This window comes from Alosa pseudoharengus, unplaced genomic scaffold, assembly GCF_046254945.1.
Source record: "Alosa pseudoharengus isolate Yale_2024_CS ecotype anadromous, Long Island Sound unplaced genomic scaffold, YU_APseudo_1.1 YU_APseudo_1.1_scf_22, whole genome shotgun sequence".
Lineage (NCBI taxonomy): Eukaryota > Metazoa > Chordata > Actinopteri > Clupeiformes > Clupeidae > Alosa > Alosa pseudoharengus.
Genome location: NW_027468680.1, coordinates 29,689,512 through 29,708,898, shown reverse-complemented (window position 1 = coordinate 29,708,898; position 19,387 = coordinate 29,689,512). Strand labels below are relative to the sequence as shown.

The 19,387-nt window shown below is 40.4% G+C and overlaps 2 protein-coding genes across 4 annotated transcripts in view; both read left to right on the top strand.

Annotated features, from left to right (window-relative positions):
- Window positions 1–2,273, top strand: part of myt1lb (myelin transcription factor 1-like, b) — a 56,805-nt gene extending 54,532 nt beyond the window's left edge. Inside the window, exon 27 of the mRNA XM_076300032.1 lies at window positions 2,133–2,273. Within this exon, the coding sequence (XP_076156147.1) occupies window positions 2,133–2,273 (141 nt within the window). The remainder of the gene's footprint in view (window positions 1–2,132) is intronic.
- A 4,550-nt stretch (window positions 2,274–6,823) lies between these two features.
- Window positions 6,824–19,387, top strand: part of pxdn (peroxidasin) — a 57,356-nt gene continuing 44,792 nt past the window's right edge. Inside the window, exon 1 of one of the 3 annotated variants that reach the window (XM_076299651.1) lies at window positions 6,824–7,133. In XM_076299651.1, coding sequence (XP_076155766.1) covers window positions 6,949–7,133 — 185 coding nt within the window. In that variant the 5' untranslated portion in view covers window positions 6,824–6,948. Of the gene's footprint in view, window positions 7,134–9,221; window positions 9,531–19,387 lie in introns of those variants that run through there. The other 2 variants (XM_076299647.1, XM_076299649.1) reach the window with 2 other exon arrangements.

Genomic DNA, 19,387 nt, shown 5'->3' with positions numbered 1-19,387 from the left:
TCAAAATAAAAGTTTGTGTTCATTATAAGATAGATAAAATGTGTGTTTGAGTGCTTGCTGTCACTGGTTCAGTTTCTAACGATACATCCCTCTAACATATTCATCTTGATTGGCATGAGCAGATGTCCCATGCAATTGTATCCTCATCTATTTTCAATAACCTCAACAAAATAAGAACTGCAGGTCTTTGAAGACCCAGGATCTTTGAATGACTTTCTTCACAAAAATATCAAACTTCAAGTTATCTTCTAACTTTGCTTGATCCCAATTTAACAATAGCAGTTCCAGAGCTGGATTCAATATTAGGTCTCACAATACATGCATACACATCTTTATCTCCTCTCTGTCTTGCCGATTTTATTTAAAAGTGATTTGTGAACTTGCATACTGCTTTTTGCCACAATATGTTTGTTGTGCAACATTGCCCCCTAGTGTTGACATGTACGAAAGACTATATTGAAAGCCCCTTAACATGTACTGGTTGCTTTATGCCTTTGACAAATGATTTGGGATCAGTTCCACATTTTACCCTCAATGGCTATCATTACAAGGGTATAAAGAAGGTACAATGAGCTGCTCCGAATTCTATTTGGAAATGCATAATAAATGGCCAACCCCTTTTTCAAAATGTGAATTATGTTTTGACACAGCAGGCTAATAGAACTCTTGTTTTACACCTTCCCCCCCTAGAAACCGCTGCAACACAAAGAGGCACCCATTAGAAATAACAGCTGCTTACAGTTGCACCAGAGAGTAAGAGAACAATTTTCAACATCTAATTTTCACATCATCTAACTGTCATCTCTTGTATTCTTATTTTCTTATTCTCAATCCTCCTGTCCCCTGCTCAAATGTAAACACATACTAGTGGGCTTGGCCCTCTGGTTTCTGAGACTGTTTTCTGGGGCATGTGCACATGAAGACATTATACTGTATGTTATTAAGAATCATTACTCAGATCTAGATTGACTTTTGATCAGATTGCTTTTATGCTTGTTGTGATCTTTTTTTATGTTAAAATGATGTCAGAAGGCCAGAATGATGCTCTAACCATCAAACAATGTTAGAATTATTAGTTCTGTATGGCGTTCAAGGTTATTACTTTTAGAAAAAAAAAAGATTTAAAATCTTCTAAAACTGACCATGCTCAAGATGTCTTACACATGCTAAACATGTAAGGCTTGGAGTCTGGGTAGCAAATATTTTTTGTCACATATAATCACAGATCAACTGATATCATTTTCATTTTCCTCTGGTTGATCCTGTTATATTAACATCATTTTCATTCATCCAAACATGTTCTGATGGAAAAAGCTTGTTTCAAATTATTTTTACTTCACAATTGACAATCTTCAACAGTTTTTGGGTGGTATGGGTAGGTTATAACATCATTATATCACTCTTGAGTCACCAACTCTTTGTTATGAGTGGAAGGGATCCACTCAGATGCATATGTATCTATATGAAATGGAAACCACCACTCCACAGAATGGAACAATCACAATCTCAAACTCTCAAAACTAATGTAACTCTAATGTACTAGCAAATGCTAATACTAATGAACTTACAATTAATCAGGGTCACTGCTGGCCAGTGGGGTGCCTAAGCGGCACTGCTTTCTTCTGTCATTATGTGGTTGTATAGTCGTTGCTGATTAATGACTAAAGAACCAATCTTGTGTAAGGATAGTTACTTTTTTCTCAGTATATTTACACAAATTTATACAGTATGGCAGAAAGTTATGGTGTGTTTTGTTCTGTATTGAAAGAATGTCAAACTAAAAAGTATTCAAGTGACCTTCAGTGTTGGATAACCATTCTTAGGGTCAGTTTCATTGCATGTTGTTTGAAGTTGTATCATCACCGTCTTAAAATAATGGCATAAGACATTTTTTCCAGTTTTATCAGAAAACACAAAAAAAACGTACAAATTTAAATAATGATTTAGGCGAAATAATTTGTGCCATTTGTGCCATTATTTTTTTATTGTCATTAGAGTAAGTGACTCCATTTACCCTCTGATAATAGATTTAAAGAAATATACCTCATGATTACAGTTTTGTTTAATATGGAGTTGTTTTGTCTTTCTACAAATCTCATTTACCTTTGTCCATTTTTCTCAATACTTTACAGGAGCCAATCAGCGAGCAAAACTTTGATGCGTATGTGACAACACTGACAGATATGTACACAAATCAAGATCAATACCAGAGTCCAGAAAATAAAGCCCTGTTGGAAAATATCAAGCAAGCGGTACAAGGAATACAAGTGTAGCCACCCATCAAGTGGAAGGCATGTTCTCATAAAAAAGTTGAGGAAAAGACACTAACAAAACAAAAGAAAAGAAAAACAACAAAAAAGTCAAACAGGATGCCTCATGGTTTGTTGCTGTAATTTTACCAGACAGTGTTAAATATTCACTTCAGTTCTTTTAAAAAAAAAGATAAGTGTTATGCTTTCAAAACATCATATTTTTTTCTTTCTTGTCTTGCTTTCAATGATAATAGTTACTGGCAGAATAGTTTTTGAACAAAAAAAAACAAAAAAACATTCACATTTTGTACGTTTTCATATGAGCTAACATAGTGTGATGTAATGTTTTTAGCCGCTCATGTATGCACATTTTTAGTGTATATTTCGGAACAGTAAGGCAAATCATATCAGACATAGGTACTTTTTAATGCTAGCTGACAGAGTGGCATAAGCTGAGGAGGTTACCTTGACCTTGATGATGAAAATTAAAATATATCTATATATCACTGAGGACATACAAGGAGGTAGCTACTTTTTAAATTTGTTTCTCCTCATCCGATGATTTAATGGAATTTTCAATGAGATTTTTGTGTGTATGTGTCCAAGCAAGACTTGGTTGTAAATTGCTTTATTTTTTAACAATGCTTGAAAACTCTTTTGTCTTTTGTTAAAAAAAATATATAAATTTGGTGGCGGCGAGTGGGGGCACTTCAAAAAGATGTTGGAAATGAGCATCGAAAAGAAACTGACTTGATGTATGAATGTTACAGTTTTATTGTAAACATCATGACACGGAAACCCAATGGTGAAAATCCCATTATCTAGTAAGGACTATTCTCTTCAGTAGAAAAAAACATCTTTATTTTGCTTTAGTAGATAGCCATTATCACTCAATCAGCAACAAGGTGATGGCAATTTAGACTCCAAGCATCATCCTAGCATGAACTTTTACTTATGTTTAATTTTCAAAATGGCAGTAGTAGTTAGAATCGGGCAGCGTCTCAGCAATATTAAATCACATGTTTATAGATATGGGATGCAATCTACATGGAAAACAGTTTGGGTATATGCAATTTCTTGTTTGTAAACATAGTGGGAGAACTGATAAATCTTTTTACTATATGTAAAATATTAATTTTTATATAAATCTTTTAATACAAAAAATGTTTTAGAAAAGGGAGGGATACAAACATTCAGTTTAAAAGGTGAGAGGTAAATTGTTCTTTCTGAGTTCCTCTTTCTTTTATGTACAATTTTGCACAGGGACACCTTCGTTTCCATGTTTTGATGTTTTTACAGAAACTTAAGCAGTACTTGAGAGCCTAAATCGAGACACAAGGTTTTTGTAAAGAATATATATGTAGAGAATGAGAGCGGGACTTACAGGGTCATTGTCCCCACTTATGTGCCAGTAGACTATTTGCACTTGTCCTAAAGATATATCCTAATAAGCGGCGCTGTGCAATTTCCATGTGTCTCTTGGCACGCGATTGGAAGAAAAAAAAACTGCAAGGAGTATCAACAGTATCATGGAGGGAGACTACAGGGATTTCCAATCAAAATAACGCCGATACTGATAACAGTAATATTATCAATTAGATGACAATTATATAATTTCATTTTGGTATGTTATATGATCATTGAATATCCCCAACTGCACTTTATATCTAATCACTGTACAAAATGGTCAAATAATCAATGAAAAGGTATTAAAGATGGAAAATCTCTTTTTATTTGCCAGTAGACTAAAATCTTAAACACACTCTGTAGTTAATCTTTGGGGTGATGCAGTTCTAGGTCTGTGGGCGCCCCCTCCCCAATTTCTGTTGTGCTATTAGTTGTTAGCGACCATGTTAAAAATTTGCCTTTTTCGAGAGCTAATGCAAAGGTGCTTGTCGTTCACCTGATCTCATGTATTGTACTTTATGTCCTCTTTTAGGACTCCATCCTCCATAGCTGCATATGCCTTCCTCCACAGCATTGTGTCTGAAGCTTTTTGCCAATATAGTAATGCTTTCAGTAGAGTAATAGCTAGTATCAGTTTTTTAATTATCATCAGTACAATGGAAAGGGATTTTAAGCACAAACCTGCTGCTCATCTACTGTTGGTACATAATATCAAATTTAAAAAAGATATCTGTGACTATTTACATAGGGAACACAAAAAGGTATCACATATTAGAATGCTGAAATTTCATATAAATTATTGTGAATTCATCAGAGTTTATTTATTCTAACTTGTTCATTTGGAGGTTAATTTAAGTACTCATTAACAAGACAGGATTTTGTATAAACTATTGTGCTCTCCGTGGAACTGAAGTTTAATTTATTTTTGTACTACACAGCATGGATTTGTTGACATTTTAATTTTGCTATAAATGTGTGAGATCACAAGTTGCTGTGATATTTCATTTTTAAATTGTGAAATTTGTACAATTTTTGTCATGCTGGATGTTGACACATCTTACTCTGAATAAAGAAATATTGTGTTGCCACAAGTTTGCTATGTTGATGTTTGTCCACTCTTATCTTATGGATGGTCTTATGATCTTATGGACACATCAGAGATTCCACAGTTCCATAGAAACCTTCCAAAGAGTATTTCCATCACTACTTTATCTGAGAAATGGAATAAGAAATGTGTATGCACATTTGTGTGTGCAACAAAACTAACCCCATACTAGGAAATTTACAGGAACCACAAAAAAGGTTCTGTTTGAGGACATAATGGTGGTTCTGCCCATAGATATTATAATATAATATTAGAATATCTATGGTTCTCCGTGGCCTGGTTGGGGGTTCTGTCAACAGCTGCAAGATTGGTCATTACAACACTGCTAAAACAAATTCAATGGTGACCAAAGACTGAAATTGTACTAAAACCTGAATAAAAACTATATTTTTGTGTTCTTTAAAACTGTACATATCTCCTGTAATTTCTAGTATGATAGAGAGTGAGAATTAAATAGCCTATATGGTCCTTACATCATTGCTAAAGCAAAATAAGTAAGATGCCCTAAGACAGGGGTCGCCAACCTTTTTTCTTTCAAGAGCTACTTTGACTAAATGAACATGGCCGAGAGTTACAAATGTTTTATAGGCTATTAATAGTAGCATGTATTCACATACTGATCTTCACCCAAAACAGCTGAATAAGTTTTGCATGAGTTTTAACGCTCCTTTCAATTCCTTTACCTTCTGACTGTCTTTGTAGATTGTGAATTTGATTTGATAGGAATTTTATCAGGTTTACCAAGTGACTTTGTTATCAAATTCACAAACATTTTCCCTGAACCTTATTTTGAGAGCTACTCAGAAACAGGTGGGGAGCTGCATGGTATAGCTCGCGAGCTACCTGACCCTTGCTGTTTAAAGTGCTGTTTAAGTAATGAGATAATTCCAATGTATCCTCAATCAACACTGACAAAGCCAGTGTAGTGTGGCCTCAGTTTGGTACCTTGTCAAAAAGTAGGGGACCGAGGCCAGCACATAGGGCCAGCAGCACATCCACTCAGAGCAATCATGTTTGTAGTGCAGTTCCAACTCAGCTTCAGCAGGGGGCAGCATGGTACCACCGGAGCGCTAGAAGAGTGTAGGCCTCCTGGGGGTACATGCAAGACACACAGGGACACTAAATAGTGAAATTATTTTGACAGACTATCATGAAGGTTCCAAGAACATTACTTGGCTCTGTCTAACATATTCTGAACAAGGGAAGTAACGGCAACTGCAATGAATGTAGCTTACTTTCCACAGACAAATAATAAAACAGATCTATGTCTTTCCCTTACATTAACAAAATTACAGTTATGGGACAAAACAAATCGTTATACTGCAGTTTGTCTAGCATATTGCAGTACAATAAAATCTCCACGTCCAAAATATTGCATTTTTGCAGTAAAGTGCAGAGCAGTACGTGCTATGAGTTTAAGGTTTATTAATAGAATAAACCCCTTGTGTGGTAATGTAGGGTAGTGCGATTCAGTTTTGTCATGTTGCATCTTTTCCATGTGAACTGCAAAATCCTCCAAAACAGTAGTTTTGACACTTGAAGTTGCAGTGCAGTTATTTTTTGTAAGGGTTGTCTCTTGGGAGTATCAAGAAATCTTAACATGTTAACAGGCTGGCCAAAGCTAGGCTACAATAAGTTGAGGAGTCTTTGTACTAAACCACATTGTTAAGAGTTTCACTGCAAAGAAACTTTTCATTTGAGTGTGAAGACTAGTTTGAGGAAGACATAACTTAGGCTACCTATTAGGCCTACTCTATTCTTTTACTAGGCCTATAGGCTACTTTTCTGTAGGTACTAATGTATTACTAGATTCCAAAACATGAAACCTTAACTTTAAATGTATTACTAGGTTGCAAACAAATTAAGCGTCATGAACTCAACTGTTGCTTTCTTACGTTTGTTTTCGAGCCATGTTTGCACGACCCATCCATGAAGCAACAGACCAAAACAATGTTTATGATCTGTGATAGATGGTAGGATGGGCTTTGGGTCTTAATGTTTGTCAAAGGAGTTCCTGATTGGCTTCTACCCGTCTCACATCATCTGTAACACTGCCCTACTTTTTGTTATCCGGAGGGAGCGTATGGTGACTGCCGAATTCCAAAGCTTTAGAATAACTGATGTTAGTTAGTCGGCGAGAGGGGTAGCAAGCGGTGAGTTCTCAGCACGGCTGACTCGCTTGCAATGGCGATGTGGACTGGCCGAAATTTACCCCCGTTTTTAGCGGCGGTTGGACTTTTCTTGGTCTTTTGTGGTCCTCACGTCGTCTCCTCTTGCCCAAGCCGCTGTTTATGTTTTCGCACTACCGTTAGATGTATGCATTTAAATCTGGAAGCTGTACCTGCCGTGTCTCCTCAGACCACCATCCTGTAAGTAGCCTACTCGACTCTATGGGAAAGTAGCGGGGGTGGGACGGACGGTCTACCGCTTTGTCCTCTGCACTTTACAGAGACGCACTGATAAAGTTCAAATATGGTATTTTGTCCTATTTTACACATGCATTTAACGAAGTGGTTGCTTTGATTTAACCCGGTGACTTCTTAATTAGCAGTAAAGTTTTCAATAGCAGTTTATTGTAGGCTACCAACATAGGCTAGATCGAGAAAGTGGATAAATTGGGAAGTAACAGCTACAAAGTTGATAGAGCGTTATGATTGTTTCCGTCTCCATGAAGCTGTTTAGGCTTTTGGTGCCCGATGGTTCTTATCTGGCTACCCTAACGATGTCTTAAATTCCACTAGTCTTTGTTGTATTGATGGAAGGCTACACAACGTTAAGTCTCTTGAGATTTTGTGGAAGGCTACAGAACTGACATTGTCGACATCTAGTATGATAGAGAGTGAGAATTAAATAGCCTATATGGTCCTTACATCATTGCTAAAGCAAAATAAGTAAGATGCCCTAAGACAGGGGTCGCCAACCTTTTTTCTTTCAAGAGCTACTTTGACTAAATGAACATGGCCGAGAGTTACAAATGTTTTATAGGCTATTAATAGTAGCATGTATTCACATACTGATCTTCACCCAAAACAGCTGAATAAGTTTTGCATGAGTTTTAACGCTCCTTTCAATTCCTTTACCTTCTGACTGTCTTTGTAGATTGTGAATTTGATTTGATAGGAATTTTATCAGGTTTACCAAGTGACTTTGTTATCAAATTCACAAACATTTTCCCTGAACCTTATTTTGAGAGCTACTCAGAAACAGGTGGGGAGCTGCATGGTATAGCTCGCGAGCTACCTGACCCTTGCTGTTTAAAGTGCTGTTTAAGTAATGAGATAATTCCAATGTATCCTCAATCAACACTGACAAAGCCAGTGTAGTGTGGCCTCAGTTTGGTACCTTGTCAAAAAGTAGGGGACCGAGGCCAGCACATAGGGCCAGCAGCACATCCACTCAGAGCAATCATGTTTGTAGTGCAGTTCCAACTCAGCTTCAGCAGGGGGCAGCATGGTACCACCGGAGCGCTAGAAGAGTGTAGGCCTCCTGGGGGTACATGCAAGACACACAGGGACACTAAATAGTGAAATTATTTTGACAGACTATCATGAAGGTTCCAAGAACATTACTTGGCTCTGTCTAACATATTCTGAACAAGGGAAGTAACGGCAACTGCAATGAATGTAGCTTACTTTCCACAGACAAATAATAAAACAGATCTATGTCTTTCCCTTACATTAACAAAATTACAGTTATGGGACAAAACAAATCGTTATACTGCAGTTTGTCTAGCATATTGCAGTACAATAAAATCTCCACGTCCAAAATATTGCATTTTTGCAGTAAAGTGCAGAGCAGTACGTGCTATGAGTTTAAGGTTTATTAATAGAATAAACCCCTTGTGTGGTAATGTAGGGTAGTGCGATTCAGTTTTGTCATGTTGCATCTTTTCCATGTGAACTGCAAAATCCTCCAAAACAGTAGTTTTGACACTTGAAGTTGCAGTGCAGTTATTTTTTGTAAGGGTTGTCTCTTGGGAGTATCAAGAAATCTTAACATGTTAACAGGCTGGCCAAAGCTAGGCTACAATAAGTTGAGGAGTCTTTGTACTAAACCACATTGTTAAGAGTTTCACTGCAAAGAAACTTTTCATTTGAGTGTGAAGACTAGTTTGAGGAAGACATAACTTAGGCTACCTATTAGGCCTACTCTATTCTTTTACTAGGCCTATAGGCTACTTTTCTGTAGGTACTAATGTATTACTAGATTCCAAAACATGAAACCTTAACTTTAAATGTATTACTAGGTTGCAAACAAATTAAGCGTCATGAACTCAACTGTTGCTTTCTTACGTTTGTTTTCGAGCCATGTTTGCACGACCCATCCATGAAGCAACAGACCAAAACAATGTTTATGATCTGTGATAGATGGTAGGATGGGCTTTGGGTCTTAATGTTTGTCAAAGGAGTTCCTGATTGGCTTCTACCCGTCTCACATCATCTGTAACACTGCCCTACTTTTTGTTATCCGGAGGGAGCGTATGGTGACTGCCGAATTCCAAAGCTTTAGAATAACTGATGTTAGTTAGTCGGCGAGAGGGGTAGCAAGCGGTGAGTTCTCAGCACGGCTGACTCGCTTGCAATGGCGATGTGGACTGGCCGAAATTTACCCCCGTTTTTAGCGGCGGTTGGACTTTTCTTGGTCTTTTGTGGTCCTCACGTCGTCTCCTCTTGCCCAAGCCGCTGTTTATGTTTTCGCACTACCGTTAGATGTATGCATTTAAATCTGGAAGCTGTACCTGCCGTGTCTCCTCAGACCACCATCCTGTAAGTAGCCTACTCGACTCTATGGGAAAGTAGCGGGGGTGGGACGGACGGTCTACCGCTTTGTCCTCTGCACTTTACAGAGACGCACTGATAAAGTTCAAATATGGTATTTTGTCCTATTTTACACATGCATTTAACGAAGTGGTTGCTTTGATTTAACCCGGTGACTTCTTAATTAGCAGTAAAGTTTTCAATAGCAGTTTATTGTAGGCTACCAACATAGGCTAGATCGAGAAAGTGGATAAATTGGGAAGTAACAGCTACAAAGTTGATAGAGCGTTATGATTGTTTCCGTCTCCATGAAGCTGTTTAGGCTTTTGGTGCCCGATGGTTCTTATCTGGCTACCCTAACGATGTCTTAAATTCCACTAGTCTTTGTTGTATTGATGGAAGGCTACACAACGTTAAGTCTCTTGAGATTTTGTGGAAGGCTACAGAACTGACATTGTCGACATCAAGTTGAAGGCTAAAACCTCAATTGTAGTAACCTACATTATGACTGAGTGCAAGTAGGGGATTGTTTGGATACCTTATTTACTCTGTTGTCACCGTGATATGTTATGTGGAAACACCAATGAAATGCAGGTTGGTTTCCTCCCACGATAAGACCAGCATTATTGTCTGGCATAACTGGAACGTGTAGCAGCAGCTGTCCGTCTCGCTATCCGAAAGTTATTTAATATCCCTCAGAGAGCTTAACTGCAGGCTGTCATGTTAATAGAGGTCGATGAAATATGCAGTTCACCGCATGTGAACTTGGTGTGAAATACAATAGCCGCAGGCCTATAATATGAATATCAGTGTGGTCAGCGACCTTGGTCGAGGAATCAAGAAACAATCAATGGAAAACTTTACAAAAAAAGACTACAAACGTCTGTGGGCTTGGTTTGCAGCCTACTTGCCACTGAACAATAGATTTGATTCTGTAGGCCTACCCTGCCACGCTCAGCTGACTTGTGTGTCATTACATGCCATGAATGAGAACTTTTTTTTCAGGGGTGCTGCAAGCAGCACAGTTATGTAACATGAATCATACAAAAAGCCATTTGACCATTTGTATTGGATGACCATGGATCAGAGGGGAGACAAAGAGAGGAATCAGCTTGATTGCCATGAATTGGCACTCAGGTCAGCGTAGACTTTGACCCTGTCAGAGCTGGCGCCTCAGATGCACTGAGGGATGGCGTTTGACCCAGGCAGCTTACAAGATTAGTGCCACTTCAGAAGCTTCCCGACACCTTGTGAACAGGAACTCCCTTGTGTGAAGTTTCAGTCAGAGTCGGCACATAGCGGCGAGAGATGGAGACTGAATAAGGAGCTAGAAATGTGTGCCGTGTCCCCCCTTCTGGTTTTAATAGACCCATGTGATTGCTACATGCGTTCACTTCCCGGCCCTGTATACTTCTGTGCAAACAGTGGTCTCTATTCAACTCCACGTCATGGCACAAAGGAACGAGTCAGTTCCTAACGAGGGCTGTGCAACATTCCCTATTAGCCTCCTTGAACATCTGTAGGCAAGCCTCCAGCTCTGAAAACAGCACCAAGGGCCTGACGGCCCCAGTGCAGAGGGAAACCAGATGATTGTTTGGAGATCTGGCATCGTCTTGTTTTCCCTTCTGGTCATCGCTCTCTCAAGGCCTGTGGTGGAGTGACATTTGGGACTCCACTGGAGGTTTGTGTGGACTGGAGGGGAGTGAGCGCATTCTGTCCCTCAAAGCTCCGTCCGCATGCAAAGGGTCGTTTTTGGAAACTGCCACCTGTGGAATCAGCCTCCCCCTTCTTCACAGACCTCTGTGGTCTTGTTTGGACACGATTCCATGTCTGTTCTTTGTTCACCCCGCTTTTAATTATTCTTCTGTAAATCTTGTGCACCGCCCTGTTCTCTCCTAAAATGGAGACACTTATGCAGGATGGGGTGGCAATACATTTGCTGCTTTATGTTTTTATAATGCGCAGCAACGTGTTGATGGATGTGGAATGTGTGGGCCCGGGGTCACATCTGTTTGGCATGCAGATTGCATTTGGCTTGGTAGAGCAGTGGTCAGATTGGGTCAGACAGTGCCTCTGAGGTCAAATAAATGTGTCCATTAAGAGGAATGTGTAAAATTACATAACTGTCACTGGGCTCTTTGTATTTTAATGTAGAAACAGCTCCAACTGCTTGTCTATGGGGTTCTCCTTATGCAGTTGGCCAAGGCAGTGATGTAGCATGTTCTTGACTGTTCACAGGCCCTGTGCCGAGTGTCTGCTTTAGCTTACAGAGAGCGTCAGAGCAGAAGGAGTGGAATAGGGTCCCTGTATGTGATCCGCTCCTGAAATCTGGTTCGAAAATGTGGTGTGGCTCTCCCTTGTCGACCCGTGCTGACAGGCGTCTCCCATTTGAGATGGAAATTCCTCATCACTCAAGTGCAGTCACGCGTTGCCGAGTGGTCCAAAAGGTTTTTGTCTAAATGTAACTATCTCTCCCACCCTCGCTCAACCCTTTGTGCCCCCCCAGCACACACACACACACACACTCTCCCATCCTCTGTTCCTCAGAGCCGTTTAGTGCTTGATGATCATCATGGCTTGGCCTGTGTTCCCGAGTTATGAAAGACTGGTGGCGCAAGAGCCTGCAAGGTTAGTGCCAGATGACTGGCTGGCTTGACCCTTGAGGCCTAGCTTTGGCCTGAACAACAGTGTGTCCATTTATGTTGGCGGGTTGGTGTTCAGATCAAAGCACCTCGCAGGCCACTCCGTTTGAGAGCCTGGGAATGAGCAGTCACTGCAGAGACACTCGTGGCTGTGTTGTTCTTCTCTGTGGCATTCGGTGCTCAGCAAGATATCAAGAAGTGGGTCATGTCAGTATCATATCCTGGACTGTTCTTAGTGAACTGATGCAGTATTGCACGTAAGTTGTGTTCAGATCTATGGGTCTTATGATAGGACTGTACTGTATCTCAGTTATGATCTCCCTGGACACAGTGTGGGTACTATGCCTTTCTTTGGCTCATATTCTATATGTATTTGATAAATCAATATAATTTGTGACTGAAGCTCTTAAAACAAATCATGCACATATTTTCTCCAATGTTGTTGTGAACATAACCCACATATTTTTGGCACATTGTTCTGAACATGTTCATATTCACATGAAGTAGCTAGGACACTAGTTCCTGTCCTGGGAATGTGCTTTGGGAAAATATCCAAAATCCCATTTCCACATCAGTTATCCCAAAGTTGGGCTGTTTTGTTCTGCTTCATCAGTGCAAACAGTAGTTTATATTTTCAAAGAGGAGATTTCCCAGGTCCCTGTGAAATTTGATAACTTTTGTTTGTTTAAGTGCAAAACACTGATGCAAGTCAAAGATCTTTGATGGTCTCATGAAGGTCATTACACTGATTGCTGAGTAGACATCATCTATGCTGAGATGAATAGGGTGCTCAGAGTTACGCTAACCCTAATCTAGAAAGATGACCAAATTATATACCAAAGCCAACATACACAACATAAATGTGGATTATTTGAAATTAAGCATTTTTGTGTTACATAAAGTTATATCTGCTAATAAGCCATTAATTAAATGAACATCAGTGTTAATAAGCCTCAATTAATGTTAAATTAAGTTTAATTATGAATAGCACTTTAGAATGGACATCTTCTACCGTTATTGGGATGGAGTCTTTACTGTGAATAATCAAAGCAGGCTGCTTTACAGCTCAACTCATAAGATCATAACGCAGTTACAATGCCAGAGGAAAAGATCTCATTCCCATATTTCACAGGCGCTCAACGTTACTTTTTCTCTGTACACTACAGTCTTCTCACTGCTAAAACCTGCAGGCCAGATTTATAATTATTATATAGGTACTGAACACACAGATGTACTACAAACACATTTGCTGGAAGGGCTTCATGTATTTTGCTATTCACCTCAGTGCCTTCCCTTATTCCTTTGAAGTCCCACAGCAACAGTTGCTGCATTGAGACCCAGCAATTAATTAGAAAATCAGAATGAGTTAAACTTTGTAACATCTTCCATTATATGATGATAGGGTTAAATGATGTCACACACCTTTTTGTATGTGATATTTATGTTTAATGTTTTTAATAGTCTCTGCATAAAGCTGTCCTTCAAGACATGCTTCAAGGCACTTGAGGGGGGTGTGATTTTATGACTAGAACACATGCCCCAGAGCAGAAGAGATTAAGATTAAGCTGTTCTTACTGTATGCCATTAGATTTAACTACAACATCTTGTGACACTCGGAGTTCATTCTTCTTTGGCAGCTCCTCTTGGTTCAGTATGGCACCAGACCAGCATGATGCTTCTGTTGGGTCCACTAATGACAGTACTCTGCTGAGCACAACAGTGGTCTTTTGTAAACACTCTTTGAGTGCTACAATAATATTTCTCTATGCCAACAAATAAACAAATAAACACACATGCATGCGCTTGGGTACTTGCCCTGTTCCCCTGAAGTTGCCTCTTCGTGTCCCAAACTGGCCGTCGTGAATGTTCATGGAGGTTTTTATTCTGGTGTTTCAGATTCTTTATGAGGACAAAACACCTGTAGAGGTAAAGCAAGTAGTCAAAAAAGTTTCATTTGTAGTATGCACTATTGTGACATGTATGTGCATGTCCTTATTTCTGAATTAATTGGTCCAAAGGACACATTGACTAAAATAATTTTCTGTTAACTGCATTAAGCTGGTGCATCCATTTGGTAAATCAAAGTTATTTCCTTTGTTTTCATGTAGTCCATTTGAAAGCCATTTTTCGGAAATTGAGTTGAACCTCCATAATGGTGATTCATTCCATGGGACTTGAGATGACAGTTAGAGATTCTACATTAACAGAGGGCCTCTCTCTCTCTCATCAGTCTGTCATCCCTGTTGTTTAGGAATGCTCGGCAAACTTGACATGGTGCACATCACAGTTCATCATTTCAAAAGAGCAATAAAAGAAACAAGCAGCAGCTGATGGATTCTGCCTGTCCAGATCCACAATTTGATAATATTTCTTTTAATATTTTGATAGTCTTTTCTCTGCAAAATGTCAAACAGATTGGCATCATGCTTGGATTTATCTAAGATCTTTATAGAATAACATTTATGGTGCACAACTAGAGTGTCTGATTATATTGCAATTTCCTGTTGTCCCTGCATTAAATGGGTAGTCCTGCACTTAAGCAACCTCTGTGTTCTTTACATCTGGTGATATGGAGGGATGCCCTGCATGGCTTTTTTCATGTTAACGTGGGTGAGGTTTTTTTTCCTTCCTCCCTTGTCCTGCTTGCTTGCCACCATTCATTTTTCAGCTGTTGCCTCTGAGGGTTGTGCTAGAAGCATAACGATAAATCACCCTTTCCCTTTGTAATGGTACTCTGGGCCTGGGATTTCCTAAGAAGGAGAAATTATGACTTCTGCACTTCACACTTATGATATCTTTGCTGTTCTAGTGTGCATGCCTCTGACATTATTCAAATGGAACTGTTTTTCTACCATTACAAAACCACAAGGATAAAGTAAATTCAATAAGATCAGGTGTATAAAAAGACATCTGTGTCGATTATTCTGTAGGAAAGCTTATTTAATTTTGCAATGCAAACTGGTATGCATCTTGTAGGACATATGGCTTTGCCAGTAATGTATTTTGAAATAAAAAGATGATCACAAACACATGGGACAGACCATGGCAATGCTATAAAGACTTGCTGTAAATGTGTCAATGTGTAGCTCATAAAGCGCCTTTGTCTCTTTCCTCGCTGGGGTGCTTGTTTTTATTTTTAGTGTTTAGCTGAGGGGAAACCAGTCCATAGGGATGTACATGTGAAGTGACAGGAAGTCAAAAAGATTAACTTTCAGTGTCAGTCAGTGGTATGAACAACTATCATGTGAAGTGATCTAGCTAATTCAGTTTGATCAGTTGTTTGTTACATTCCCGTTATCTTTATAATATTCAGAAGGTAAGTTTACATGCAAGCAATACCTGAATTGAGCATGAAATAAGTATAAGTATATAGTATAATATATACTCTTTTGATCCTGTGAGGGAAATTTGGTCTCTGCATTTATCCCAATCCGTGAATTAGTGAAACACACACAGCACACAGTAAAAACACAGTGAGGTGAAGCACACACTAACCCGGAGCAGTGAACTGCCTGCTACAATGGCGGTCGGGGAGCAGTGAGGGGTTAGGTGCCTTGCTCAAGGGCACTTCAGCCATGGATGTGGGCATTGGACAGCAGTGCTCAACCACTTCCCCCGCCCACATTTTTCCTACAGGTCGGCGATCGAACCAGCAACCCTTCGGTTACAAACCCGAAGCCCTAACCAGTAGGACACGACTGCCCCACAACATAATTAAACATAAAGCCACCGTGTTGAACAATAGTCCATGCCCTTTCTGGTCATCAATGTGCTAGACCAGTGTTTCTTAACTGGTGGGTCGGGACCCAAAAGTGGGTCGCGGAACCATTCTGGGTGGGTCGTGGAGCTTGTGGGTAAAAAAATAAATAAATAATCACCCATTTTAAGTGCTACTTTGTCAGATCTACAGTACTATCTTAATATCCTGAAGACTTCACAAATGTAATGCCAAACATCAGCATGTTCTAAACAAGTAGGCCTACAGGCACTTTGCGTGTCTTACCAAGTAGCTCACCTTATCTGTTGGCTTGAACACTAAAAAAAAAAAATATGGGTCGCGACTAAATGAACATGGAAAATTGTGGGTCCCAAAGCCAGACCAGTTAAGAACCACTGTGCTAGACAGCATGTGCCCTTTCCATACCTCAAAATCAATGTGTTGTGCTTGTTTAGAATGAGTTGCCTTAAGTAAGTTGACCCCTGTCATGGTGCTTTATGTATGTGCTTGAGGTGAAAAGGGGGTCCATCTCCCACGTGCCTCTCCACAGTAAGGTTATTGGGTTTGGACTACTGAAGGACTGGTCACGTGATCAGCGGATCCAGGGCGGGTGAGAGCTTCCTTTTGGAGGGGGCATTTAACAGTCGAGTGGAGTGTTTTTACCATGTAAGTGGCCCTTGGTTTGTGGCCAAATTTACAGCCCCTTTAGGGATGGGACCAAAAAGAAGGGGTCTATTTAACTGCCCGAGGTCAAACGGTCATCATTCCTGTCTTGTCATCTGTATTGTCTTCACTGAACCTCTTTTTTTGGTGGGTAAAACTGTTCTTATTCCCAAAGTAGCCAGTCCAAATACAGTGAGTCAGGGAGGGAAAGAGAAGCACCATTGTGTGGAATTTGCTGGAGTCAGGCTTTGTCAGGCGTTCATTCTCTGTGGTATTGTGGAATGCAAAGCCAGAGAAATCCCTAAAGCTTTACTAATTTGCACAGGGAGATTCGGGCCCAGATAGCTGCTGAAAGAAACACTCCTGCCCCCTCTCTTCCTGTATCACTACCGTTTGCGAGGGGTTTGTCTTGCCAGTCCAACATTGTTCCTGGGCTGGAATCAAGAAGCTGCACAGTGCACGCCTGTGAACAAACTCTCCATATGTCTGATGCATGTTTTGAGGAGCATTTTTGAGGACTCTGCGTATATGGCAGCATTTACTCTTACTGAGACCTAACACACTGTCATAGGCAGGCACATGTTGGATGGACGCTTGAATCCCCACGATCATCTCTCAAGAGCCGCAGGCATGTGACAGTGGGTGGTTGCTTGACAAAGGAAATGCATTTCCCAGAGCAGAGGCCTTTGTTAGCTTTCAAGCATTGGCTTGTGTCAGAGATTGCATCAGATTTTGACGGCAGCTAATACTCTTAAACTGAACTAGACCTTGTTGGAAACATCCAATCCAAACACTTGGATTCTTTCCCTTGTGCTGAGATACTGGTATTCTCTATGGAATGAACAGTGGTGTTGGTGACCTGCATCCCACAGCTGTAAAAATGGACATGGGGTGATCTTGAAAAATGAAAAAAGGGAGAAATTATACCATCTTTTAAAAAAATCCACTTAGCACAACAATCACCTGATTCATTTCAGTTGAAGAACATTGTGGTTTCAACACCAGGTTTGCACACAGAGTGGGGCTTGTTACAAGTGTGAACCTATTTTTATATTGTACCTTCCAGGCTGAAAATCAGTGCCAACACTATCAGGAAAGAAGTTTAGACACATAAATAACAGAGGAAAGCTAGCTCATCTAATAAGCTCAATTTTGAAAGGTGTGAGTCAATTTGGACCAATGCCACTTTTATGAGAAACAATAGATGTTGCTAAGACAGGATGAAGACAAGTAAGGCCTTTAAACCTCAGGGTTTGTAGATTTCATCTGTGCCTCTATCTACTGTTTAGACTACACAGGTCTCAGAGAAAAACAAGCACCATTTGCTGCCTGTGCAATTCCATCCCAATGATGATCCATGGTAATGGCGATTTTCACTGACAGTGACTAGTTTTCACTGATTTTCTATTTTCACTGACAGGTGACTGATCATGGTTGTGGAAAAGGTGAACAGAGCAAAGTAAAACCTGGTTCAGAGCACTCAGGATCTCATACTGGGCTGAAGGTTTACCTTCCAACAGGATGATGACTCCAAGCACACAGAACAAGACAACATTTGGGTAGTTTTAAAGGCAACTCTCTGAATGTATTTGACCCAGCATGGTCCACCGACAGTACCCATCCAACCTTACAGAGCTTGAGAGGCTCTGCAGAGAAGCAGAACATCCTAGCTCTAGGTGTGCAAAGCGTGTCATACCCAAGGCTAAAATTAGCCTACTACAGAAGGAAATTCAAGTACTGAGTAAAGGGTCAGAATATTTCAGTACTTAAGTAATATTTCAGTTTTCAGTGAGATAAAATGAAAGAGGTCTGAACCTTCTTAATACATGGTAGATAGGGAAATGGCCCAGTGTTGGTAGTAATCATGGCTGGTCATGTTATCACGTTCTGTGCTCTTTATCGTTGTGGACATTTGGACTGTGGAATTTCCCCTGTGGGATCCCTTGGCAGGCTGTGAACCAATAACACCAAGAGTTGCATCCTGTTCCCTAAATGTTGTCATGGATTTTCTTGCCATCACGTCACATTCTTGTTTTCCCCTCCAGGATTGTGGACTCTCTTCAGCTCAGGGAAATTGAGCAATGACCTCAGATAATGCCCCAGTGCACTCGCCATTGGTCTTTTTTTGTGGTTGTCTCCCCACTTCCTGGATAATAATGAGCTTTTGATTTGGCGTTTAAATGGCAGTTACTGTAAAGCTAAATTATTTTAGTTCTGAGGTTATGCAGTTGCATTCAGTGTGTACAAGACACAAGTGAAATGCTAATGAGGAGCTGTAGGACAGCAGATTTATGTGACATCTGCTTTTGTCTGCGATCAATCTGCCAGGTCCTCTACATACTTGCTGCACACTGCCCCCCCCTCCCTACATACACAGCACATTGTCTTCAGGATCTTATCCAACACATATCCTCTACATACTTACAGCAAACTGTCCTCACCTACCCACACACACACTACACACACACACACAGTCACTGCTCCACTCCCCTCCCGCCCACACACACATCTGCACTGTCATCAGTCACATACATCATACATACAGTACTCTGAAGTAAGTCCCTTCACCATACTTGCAGTACACTGCCTCCACCCCCCCCCCCCCCCCCCCAATACACAGCACATTGTCTCATGAGGAAGCTTCTCCAACACACATATTGCACTCCAACACACAGCACACTATCCCATCTCCCTTGTCATCCCCCCAACACACACACCAAGACCCCTGGCAGTTGGGTTAGCCCCTTGAGCCGTGGATCTGCCCAAGGTTTCTTCCTTAGTAAGGGATTTTTTCCTTGCCCCTGTTGCTCTTGGGTGCTCCTTGTTGGTGCCCCCCCAATCCC